The sequence below is a fragment of the Bufo bufo genome, chromosome 2 (genome assembly GCF_905171765.1).
Source record: "Bufo bufo chromosome 2, aBufBuf1.1, whole genome shotgun sequence".
Classification (NCBI taxonomy): Eukaryota; Metazoa; Chordata; class Amphibia; order Anura; family Bufonidae; genus Bufo; species Bufo bufo.
In genome coordinates this window covers 539277750-539289787 of record NC_053390.1, presented here as the reverse complement: position 1 = coordinate 539289787, position 12038 = coordinate 539277750, and the positions used below count along the sequence as shown (strand labels likewise).

The window sequence follows — 12038 nt, the reverse complement described above, 5'->3', positions numbered from 1 at the left end:
CAGACAAACAGAACAGAACAACTTTGCTAGGGCACCTATTGCTCAGACACCCTCCCCTAGGAAAGGGTGCCTTAAGCACCCCAGAATTGCCAGCCATTGGCTTAAGGAGAATAGGGTGCGTACACAGACTGTTTAAAAGCCTAGCGGACAAGTGCAGGCTGCAACCCACAGTGGCAGACGAGACAAGGTATTCCGGCGGCTAGGCCTGCTGCTTGTGCGTAGAGGAGGGCCAGCGGATTTGGGTCACCATATCCACAAATACAGAAGCTGGGTTATTGATGTGGCCCCCCGCGCCTGCCCCAGATAGTAGGACATTAGTTGGCACGAAGCACCACCATAACACTATCTGCCTGCCTGTTTATCTATCTCACTTTCTTATATATATATATATATATATATATATATCATAAGCCACTGTATGCCCCCTCAGAAATAACACCTGAGACCACATCAGTATTACAGCACGTGACTGAACTCTATAGGAATCCATGCCTCCCTATAAAATCCAACACAGTGGTACAACATTGCCATTAGCAGTTTGTAACCGGTGAACTAATAATCTGTGTGCTGTTTAGCAAACACTGTACCAGGTGTGTAATACCAGTAGATTTTATGTTCTTAGTCAGACATATAATTTTCCTCGGAGAGTAGTAGGTAGCGAGTTCATTTAGAGACAAGACCGTAGTAATTTAGAAGAGTATTAAAAAGATTTGCTTACATCTGCATCAAATGTTCCCAGGTCACTCCTTATCTGTCTGTGTTATCTAGTGAGGTACTCTGCAAATTGCTTTAATCACCTGTACTGATGGATTGCGAGGGTGCAATCATCAAGAGGTCTTGTAATAATCGCTAGGGTGAACTCTACATGCTCAACTTCCTGGAATAAACAGATGCTCATCTCCTCGCCAAGGATATCACTGTAAAATGATTCTTGGCATATAAGTATACAAATATATTTCTGTGTATACATAATTAAAGAGGATTTACACCACAAATGTAACACTGGCATACATTAGTACATTACATGATGGAACAGTAGCCAGGTTTTAGTAATTATGTCTGCTTTTACTTGTAGTCATTTTTTTCTTTGCAAACGTGACAACAGAAAGTGCATCATTAATAGTTGTCACCTTCGGATTATCTTCCCATAAACTTATTATAAACTGTGACATGAATCTCAATCAATAACAGACAGCATTATCATCAGTTTTTGAGAAGCTAAATCAAAGTGACACCCATGCACTTCCCCCGTCACTTGTCCGCAGCAGCAGATTTTCTGAGAATAACAACATAATTACTAAACTGCTTTACTACTACATCATTTTACACCTTGGCTGGAAATCCTCTTAAAATAATATAAAAGATATTACATGCTAGGTCCTGCAATTGTTTGAAATAGTGTTTCTGAGACTTTTATACTGATGACCTATCCTCTGGATAGGTTCTCGTTGACTGGGTATTACACTGCCTGATCATCGCTAACGAGCGCTCATAAGAACGCTCGTTATCGATGATCTAAAAGATTATCTGCACGTGTAATATCACCTTAGGGAAGCCACTTCCCATGATGTGAGAGCATGCATCTGGTGAGGATATGTCAGGAGACTATGCTAAAGTCCCGTCCACAGCCAGAGAAATCGGAGGAAAAGGAGATAGATGTCGGGAGTAAACTCACTGCTGACAAAACTCATTTAACTCTGCTACAACCATAAAACACAGAATATGAAACAATAATTCTGTAATTGTACCTGGAAACTGAATGCATCTCGTCCTTGTAAATGGGATCCAGAATGCCTGTACCAAAGCAGTCCCTCGTTGATGTCCTGCTGTGTGAAAGAGTTGGCCGGGGTCGCAAATCGTCCATCAGGCAGTCGCTGCCAACTATTTGCTGGACCGTCAGCCGACATAGGAGCCAGAAGGACAACGTCACCTGAAATTGGTATAATTTGTAGATCTTTGTAAGGTGCCCATACACAGTGCAGACCAGCGGCTGCATCCACATGCAGATCCCTAACAATTGCTGGGCCGCACAGTGCTTGTCGGGCTGCATTTACACTAATGTTTCAAATGGCAATTATCAGCAATCTGCATGTGTATCCTGTGGCCAGACCACGTCAGTGTCGGACTGAGATTCCATGGGTCTACCGGAGGAAATTATTCTTGAGGCCTAACCCCTATATCAGGGATGGCCAACCTGCGGCTCTCCAGCTGTTGTAAAACTACAACTCCCACCATGCCCTGCTGTAGGCTGAAAGCTGTAGGCATGCTGGGAGTTTCAGTTTTGCAACCGCTGGAGAGCCTCAGGTTGGCCATCCCTGCCCTATATCATCAATAAAGTGTAATAGGTTTTGAATCAAAGGAATAGACCCTAGTGGTAAGTGGTTGTAAAGACAGCTACAAATGTTTTTCCTCCTTGATGCCTAGTATGTCTTCAGACCCTGGGCCTACCAGACAATCCTCCGATACTCTGAGACCGGTGAGCCAGTCCGACCCTGGACTGCACTGTATACAAGCAACATAAAGCTGTTTGTGTGCCAAATATGCTTTAATTTTTTCACAGAAAACATACCTTCAGTTACAATGTGAAGCACATTACCCAGACTGAGAGATTCAGACATCCCCATCCCCTAGTACCTAGTAATTAACTCCAAAATGTCAGGATAGTATGTAGTTTGCAGGTAACAGGCAGATAACTGCTATGACATAACATAAGGTACAATAGATGAATTAATTTTCTACATAGGAAAAGATCTGCTTCAAACTGTATAAAAAGAAGGAATAGTTCTCAAAGAGGTGGCCATACTAATAAGTAGAGAGCACGCTACATACATAAAGTTGAAAACAGAGAATGGTATTTCGTTTTTACCAAATTTCGGATGATCACTCGTAATGGTGTATAGGATATCGGAGTCGGCCACGCCAAAGGCCCTAGCCTGCAGGAGTCTATGTGATATCTGAAGCATTCCTCCTTCTGGAACCCAAACAGCTGAGTTTAATACAAGCTGTATCCCTCCGTTTATCTGTAGTTAAGGGAAGCAAGGGGTTAATACAGAAGATTAAGAAGCAGTATTTCACTTCAGATTTCGACCATAATAAATGTGCCGATTCAGGATATTTACTTAAAAAAATTGTAAATCATTAAAATGTTAATAACACAATCCTTGCTTAATGTAGTCAGCACATTTCTAATGAATAAAGCATATTAGAATAAATTTTATGTTTTCAACTTGCTTAGCTATTTAGAATGAAGAGGACGGTGTTTCCATGTACAGGGACACTCCCAGCCACCTGAATTGCTACCTGGACAAGTAGGAGCTATTCAGCTAATAAAGTAGGGCAGCATAATATGCCCGCATTGTGTGAATGGAAGATTACAACTGAAAGTGATTCCGGTCTATAGGCGGCACTAGCACTTTCTGTCTGTACTAGTTTATAAGCATGAAGCTCTGTTAGGTCTCCTTGCAACAGATTTGTATAGAAATCTACAGATTCTCTTCTGGACAGGACATCAGTATCTGATCGGTGGGGGTCCAACATCCAGGACCCCTGCCGATCAGCTGTTTGAGGAGGCATCGGCGCTCATAGTAGCTCCTCGGCCTTCTCTCAGCAAACAAATCATAGCACCGAACATTGTATAGCGGCTGTGATTAGTATTGCAGCTCAGCCTCATTCACTTCAATGGCACTGAATTGTGCCCAGGCCATGTGACCGATGAACGTGACATCACACGACCTAGGAAAAGCTGCAGAAGGCTGCGGTGCTACTGCGAGTGCTGGGGCCTTCTCAAACAGCTGATCGGCGGGGGTCCTGGGTGTTAGACAACCACTGATCAGATACTGATGACCTATCCAGAAGATAGGTCATCAGAGTAAAACTCCCAGAAAACCCCTTTAATGACTAGGAACTTAAAGAAAAAATACTAACAGTGGCCCCCAGTTTTGTAGTCTGGTCCAAATTGATGGAAGGCAGAGCCAGCAATACCATATTGTGGTACATTATACCACCCCGACAGAGCCAAATACCACAGACCATCACATAATACTGCCAGCAGCACAAAATACATGCCCAAAAACCTCCACTGGCCGGCCGTGAGGAGGGCTCAGGCAGCCCCCTGGGCATCGGCCCACAGGAAATTTCCCTGTAAGGTCTATGGCCAATCCGCCCCTGCTCTATGCCAGCCTTCAAATAAAGATACTTGTATCAAATAGAAATATACATTTCTGGAATACCTTATCTGCAACTTTGACATGAAACAGAATATTCTGGAAGTAGTAGCCATCATTTGCCTGGAAAACAATTACATCTGATTGACTTTCAGAGCCATCATGGATATAATGAAGCGCTCTGTTTGTAATGTCATCGAGTCGGAATTTGTGGATGGGCGTGTTCCCTGGGGGAATCACCAGCTGTCCATATTTTGGAGCCGTTAGAACAATAACTGTAACATCCTGGGGATTATCATCATCTCTTAGATCAAGGACAAAACCACTGATAGATCCAACTTCACCTTTGCCAACCACTAATTCTTCATTTCTTAGGATGTATGGTGCCTTTTGTGAGAGGGAAAGAGAAAAAGATACATAAGATATCATCCAAGAAAACAAAACAAAAAACAGTACAACTACAGTATACATCACCAACCAAATGATTCCAAATGTAGTATATACTTACGTCTGTCCAAAGACATAAAAGTAGGTATAAATCCTTCCAGACAAAGAAATGTTTTCTTAGACTATTTTTTCCCCAGTAATTCCTCACTATATATATGCTTGCTGTTAGTGAATAGACACATTCTTACTTGCATTGGGGAGCTATAATACATTTTGTCATTTCCATTTGAATGAAAATAACAGTACTAACTACAGTCCGTGTGATACCACTATAGTGTGCCCATATAACGCTACTGAATGAGGGCCAAATATTAGCATGTACCAGGTAACAAGTTAGTTAATTCTGATGAGGGTTGTTAGCTCTTGCTGTAAATGACTGTTAGAGTATTGTGAAGGTGCTTAGTTTATGAACTCGCAAGGCATTCACCCCCATTGGTAGTAGTAATAAGTCAGAGTAACTGGACGTCTATTGTTTTTGAAGACATTTAGTTAGTTATCTGAATGGCTTCCTCAATTATCATGACTTGTACAAGACATTAAATACTGGTGACTCATGCTTCAGTCAGTGTAATCTTTTTATCATAATCAACATAAGATCAAGAACCTCATGGAGGTAAGATGTTGATTGCAATTGCATGACTGAAGCTATGTAGTTGCTCTGACTTATTACTACTGATGTGCCATGATCTGAATGATTGAGAACCTTCAGAGACACCCCTTTTGGTTCTTCCAGAATATAGCTATTGTGTGTCAATATGATCTCCAAAAGTAGATTACAAGAACCAGCGCTACAGTGTAACATATTGTACATCTGTATATATTCATCACCCATGTCTTATGAAGACAACCACATTATTGCCGATAGCAGTGATGCCCAAGGTTTGATAAAATAATGATACTCCACATACTTTGCTAATTCGCACCATGGGTTGTATATGATCATAATGAACATTACCTTAGTTGACACTGCTTGTATGTTTATTGTCTTTGGCTGCGAGTAGAGATGTCCATCACTGACCTTTAGTGAAAAGAAGCCTTTCCTACATGAAAGTAAGAAATATAGATAAAAAACACATTTAGGGCTCATGCACACGATCATATTGTTGGTCCAAAACCGATCCACATTTTTTGTGGATTGTACATGGACTCATTAATTTCTATGGGTCTGGAAAAATGCGGACAGCACACTGATGTTTTCTGTGTGTTGTGCGCATATGTATGGCTGTGCCGCAAATTATAGAACATGTTGTATTCAAATTATAGAACATAGTCTGTCGGAAAAGAATAGGAAATTCTAGTGAAGGGAGTGAGAAAACTGCAGCATGTACACGTCCGGCATCCATATTTTGCAGACCGCAAAATGGACATGGTAGAGTGCATGAGGCCTTAAAGCAATAGTAAATGTGCAATTATGTAGAAGGGAACTTGTCAGCTAATGTTGCTGTGTACATGTATGAATTAGCAGAACAATCTGCACTTTTTTCATCAAGTGTACACTGCGTGCAGAATTATTAGGTAAATGAGTATTTTGACCACATCATCCTCTTTATGCATGTTGTCTTACTCCAAGCTGTATAGGCTCGAAAGCCTACTACCAAATAAGCATATTAGGTGATGTGCATCTCTGTAATGAGAAGGGGTGTGGTCTAATGACATCAACACCCTATATTAGGTGTGCATAATTATTAGGCAACTTCCTTTCCTTTGGCAAAATGGGTCAAAAGAAGGACTTGACAGGCTCAGAAAAGTCAAAAATAGTGAGATATCTTGCAGAGGGATGCAGCACTCTTAAAATTGCAAAGCTTCTGAAGCGTGATCATCGAACAATCAAGCGTTTCATTCAAAATAGTCAACAGGGTCGCAAGAAGCGTGTGGAAAAACCAAGGCGCAAAATAACTGCCCATGAACTGAGAAAAGTCAAGCGTGCAGCTGCCAAGATGCCACTTGCCACCAGTTTGGCCATATTTCAGAGCTGCAACATCACTGGAGTGCCCAAAAGCACAAGGTGTGCAATACTCAGAGACATGGCCAAGGTAAGAAAGGCTGAAAGACGACCACCACTGAACAAGACACACAAGCTGAAACATCAAGACTGGGCCAAGAAATATCTCAAGACTGATTTTTCTAAGGTTTTATGGACTGATGAAATGAGAGTGAGTCTTGATGGGCCAGATGGATGGGCCCGTGGCTGGATTGGTAAAGGGCAGAGAGCTTCAGTCCGACTCAGACGCCAGCAAGGTGGAGGTGGAGTACTGGTTTGGGCTGGTATCATCAAAGATGAGCTTGTGGGGCCTTTTCGGGTTGAGGATGGAGTCAAGCTCAACTCCCAGTCCTACTGCCAGTTTCTGGAAGACACCTTCTTCAAGCAGTGGTACAGGAGGAAGTCTGCATCCTTCAAGAAAAACATGATTTTCATGCAGGACAATGCTCCATCACACGCGTCCAAGTACTCCACAGCGTGGCTGGCAAGAAAGGGTATAAAAGAAGAAAATCGAATGACATGGACTCCTTGTTCACCTGATCTGAACCCCATTGAGAACCTGTGGTCCATCATCAAATGTGAGATTTACAAGGAGGGAAAACAGTACACCTCTCTGAACAGTGTCTGGGAGGCTGTGGTTGCTGCTGCACGCAATGTTGATGGTGAACAGATCAAAACACTGACAGAATCCATTGAGTGTCCTTGCAAAGAAAGGTGGCTATATTGGTCACTGATTTGTTTTTGTTTTGTTTTTGAATGTCAGAAATGTATATTTGTGAATGTTGAGATGTTATATTGGTTTCACTGGTAAAAATAAATAATTGAAATGGGTATATATTTGTTTTTTGTTAAGTTGCCTAATAATTATGGACAGTAATAGTCACCTGCACACACAGATATCCCCCTAAAATAGCTAAAACTAAAAACAAACTAAAAACTACGTCCAAAAATATTCAGCTTTGATATTAATGAGTTTTTTGGGTTCATTGAGAACATGGTTGTTGTTCAATAATAAAATTAATCCTCAAAAATACAACTTGCCTAATAATTCTGCACTCCCTGTATATGCAAAAAGCATATCAACTAATAATACTTTTTACAGCGGCCATCCTGTCGGGTTGTTCTGACAGGCGACTTTAACAATGTGATGGACTCCAGTAGAGACAGGTTGACGGCAAATCCCAGCACCACAATTAGTGGGACTGAGACGCTGCTGTCGCGATTCTGTCAGGAGACGGGCTTTGTGGATGTGTGGGAGCACATGGGGAGGGGAAAGAGTGTCTTCTCATGTGTTAGTAATGGATGGAGGTCAATGTCCAGGATTGACCTGGCACTGACCAATAGAGACAATATTAGAAATAATAAATCTGTTAAATATGGATCGAGAACTCTCTCAGATCATTCTTCCCTCTCCATAGAAATTTTGGTAGGGTCAGGTCAGGCCAAATCAGACTCGCTATTTAGATTAAACCCATACTGGTTGGCTATTATGGATGACCATCAGTTTATTAAAAAACAGATAGTCTCCTTTTGGGAGATTAACTATCCTTCAGCTGGTATTGGTTGCGTATGGGATACTTTGAAGGCCTATATGAGGGAGTTGTTTATCAGCAGTATCTCTGCATTGAGAGGATCATTCAAGAAAAGAGAGAAGGAATTAACCAATTTAGTTGCTAGTACCACGGAGCAGTTTATCACTCAGAAGACGGAAGAAAGTAGAGAAAAAATGCAGAAAGCCAGTCAGGACCTTAAAAATTTTCTCCTTGATAAGGCCCACCATAGTTTGTTCTTTAAGGGACAGAAATATTTTTCTGAATCAGGACGACCAGGTAGGCTCCTAGCTAGGATAGTTAAGCAACAAGAGAATAGGAGGAAGGAAACAACTAGTATTCATGGGCCTGATGGTAGGATCGTGCGAGATGAGGAGGGTATAGCTGAGGTCTTTTGGGAATACTTTGTAGCAGTTTATAGGGTGGCTTCCCCTGTGCTGGACAGCCTCGTGGACGCGTATCTGAATGGTCTTTCTTTTTCGGTTTTGTCAGAAAGCCAGCGGATCCTCCTGGAGAGGGAGATTACCGTCCAGGAGATCCATTTGGCCCTTGGGTCAATATCGGGTAGTTCGTCCCCGGGGCTGGATGGCCTTCCGTATGAATTCTACAGGAAATATGGGGATATAGTCCTTCCGTATCTTTCAGAAGTATTTACAAAGGGGTTGCAGGGAGAGGGCTTACCGACCTCCATGTACGAAGCACTGATAGTCCTAATCCCAAAAAAAGATAAGGATATGCTGGAGATGGGTGCTTATAGACCTATTTCTCTACTTAATACTGATATTAAGCTGCTCTCCAAGGTCCTGGCCAATAGACTTTCCAAGGTGATCACATCGCTAATTCACCCAGACCAAAATGGGTTTATGCCTGGATTTGGGATTGCGGGAGATCATGATCGGATTTCTCTATATGCAGAAAATATTCTGTTCTTCATGCAACAGACTAATACTACCCTGCCAAAAGTTCTGGAGATTGTAGAATCGTACTCCAGGTTTTCGGGCCTGGAGGTAAACTGGTCCAAAACTACCCTCCTCCCTATAGATAAGCTACAATGGTCAATGGAGAACCTATCTCCAGACCTGGAGGTTGAGGATTCCATGAAGTACTTGGGGATAACTATCTCCACTAATATCCAGGACTATGTTCAACTTAATCTACTCCCGGTCATTATGAAGATCAGGTCTAAAATTAAAATATGGCATCGGTTCACCCTTTCGAGAGGAGATAGGGTCTCCTTGGTGAAAATGATAGTCCTTCCCCAATTGCTTTATGTTCTCCGAAACTCTCCGTTCTGGATAGAGGACAAATTCTTCAAACTGATAGAGAAGATGATTAATGATTTGCTATGGGGGAGAAAGCGGGTGAGGCTGAAACTGGATTATTTTTCAATGCCGCTGGAACGGGGGGGTTTGAACCTCCCCAGTTTCAGGGGATATTTTATTGCGTCTCAGCTATGTCTTTTTCATGAGTGGGAGACCAGCCCCCTATGTAAAAAATTAGTGGACCAATCTGGCTTTACTGACTTCTTTACTCTATTAGAGTCAGGATGCCTACTAATTTGGCAGGAGTTTGGAAGTTTTGTTAAGCTGGTTAACAGGGCCTGGACATTGATCAGGAACTGGCTTTCTATTACATCCTCTCTGGCGTGCACTCCACTATGGCAAAATCAAAGACTTCCAATGCTGGGGGACTCTGACTGTCGGTAGTATTGGAGGGCTAAGAATATTCACTATATAGCGCAAGTAGTTGGTGATGGGCGGATCCTCTCTCTTGAGGAGATCGCGCAGAAGGAAAACACAGGTGAAATAGTTTGGTTTAGATATTTTCAGTCACGATTGGCACTTTGTAGTATTGTGGATAGAACTTTATTAAGCATAGACACGTCTAGTTTTTTGCACAGTTTAATAAAGAAAAAGAACCACGTAAAGGTTAAGATAGCTTATTGTTATAATCACCTAATCATGGCACGCTTTTTGGATTGTCTCTCTCTTGGACAAAACTCCTGGAGACTTACTTACCCTAACTTATCTTCTGAGGCTTGGGAAAGTGTGCTGAAGAATATGGGTTTAGTTTCTTTTAGTTTTAACCACATAGTTGTTCAGTTTAATATTATGCACAGGATATATGTAACGCCGGTGTGGCTTCAGAGGCGCGGACTGCGAGATAACTCCAACTGCACACGTTGTGGGAGCCCGAACGCAGACTATCTTCATCTGTTTTGGGATTGCCCCCTCCTAGTTGGTTATTGGGGAGCAATACAAGAACTTCTTGCTCGGCGACTGCAGATGGAGCTCCCTCGCCAGCCTGAGCTGTGGATCCTTGGAGATCTGTCGGCTTTAAACTGCCAGAAGCCAAAACAGAGCATTTTGATTAGGGCAATGTTTTGGGCCCGTCTCCTGGTCTTCAGGTCCTGGTTTGCAGCCACCCCTCCTCATGTCAACCAGTGGCTGAAATGAGTCAATAAAATCAAAGACTATGAGGCCATCTTGTATAGGCAGAGAGGCTCATATGATAAATGGCTTAGGGTTTGGGCAGTATGGAATGGGTGACGGAATAATTGAAAAGACCTTACGGTGATGATTTTTATTTTTTTTTCCCCGGGGATGGCGGCATTGTGGGAGGAGGGAGGTGGGTGGGATTGCATGCACTTTGTTTTTTCTATTTTTGGAAGTGTTTCTTGAGATGAATAAAAAAAAAAAAAAAAAAACTAATAATACTTTTTAGCATTTTGCGTACTAACAGAACATTGTTTCTTATTTAGAATTTTATTAGAAGCCACATAACATGATCAAGAAAGTCTACAAAATTGTACAATGTACTTTAACTGATTTAGGACTATAACATTTTTTATTCGAATTTCAGACATTTTACAAACTCAGGCATTGTAAAAGCTTGATAATAGAGATGAGCGAACTGATTTTAAACTAATCAAATTCATTATGAATTTCACAAAAAAATTGGATTCAAGGGAATCCAGAACTTTTACAATTTGTTTCAAATTGCTCAAAATGGTAGTCTTCATTTTAGAAGACAGACAACAGAGAAGAAGGCATCTTACATAGTAACATAGTTTATAAGGCTGAAAAAAGACATCCAGTTCAGCCTGTTATCCTGTAAGCTGATCCAGAGGAAGGCAAAAAGAAATTGCGATGTAGAAGCCAATTTTCCTCACATTTTCCTTGCACACGGGCGTCACAGATTTTGTGCGGATGCGTTGCGGGTGCATTGCAGAAAACCAACGCGAGTGCGCACGCCATTTCAGTCAGTTTTGTCTGCGATTGTGTTGTTCAGTTTTTTCTGCACGAGTTTAAAGCGTTTTAATGCGTTTTGCACACGCGTGATAAAAAACTGAATGTGGTACCCAGACCAGAACCCGGACTTCTTCACTGAAGTTCAGGTTGGGTTCGTTGTTCTGTACATTTTATTATATTCCATTATAACATGGTTATAATGGAAAATAATAGAATGCTTGAATACAGAATGCTAAGTAAAATGTCCCTTGAGGGTTAAAAAATAATAAAAAAAATTACTCACCTCATCCACTTGATTGCGCAGCCATTGTCGTCTTTCTTCTTCTTGCAGGACCTGCGCTGACATCATCGCGCTCACCATGTGGTGAGCGCAGTGATGTCAGTGCAGGGCCTGCTGAATGAAAATAGAAGATCCTTCACCCATAGTCATATATGTCACTGTCACTCTGACATTACTAATTCTGTTTTGGTGTTAAAGAGCTTGGAAGGGGTTGTATACAGCCATAGTACACCCCAGAGTGTCATACACAACTTTTCATGGTAACTGGGGAACTTCTGATATGAATTAAACTTTTTGGAACCAAATTGAACCTGACAGCTGCAAACCCAAAACGAATTTCAAGCAATGTGGTCATCTCTACTTAAT

General features: G+C 41.7%; 1 protein-coding gene across 1 annotated transcript in view; it reads right to left on the bottom strand.

The window, feature by feature from the left end:
* FRAS1 (Fraser extracellular matrix complex subunit 1) overlaps positions 1 to 12038 on the bottom strand; it is a 487428-nt gene that overhangs the window by 147965 nt on the left and 327425 nt on the right. Inside the window, exons 28-31 of the mRNA XM_040418026.1 lie at positions 5566 to 5650; positions 4230 to 4550; positions 2867 to 3020; positions 1749 to 1930 (exon numbers count right to left, since the gene is read on the bottom strand). Of these exons, the coding sequence (XP_040273960.1) occupies positions 1749 to 1930; positions 2867 to 3020; positions 4230 to 4550; positions 5566 to 5650 (742 nt within the window). The remainder of the gene's footprint in view (positions 1 to 1748; positions 1931 to 2866; positions 3021 to 4229; positions 4551 to 5565; positions 5651 to 12038) is intronic.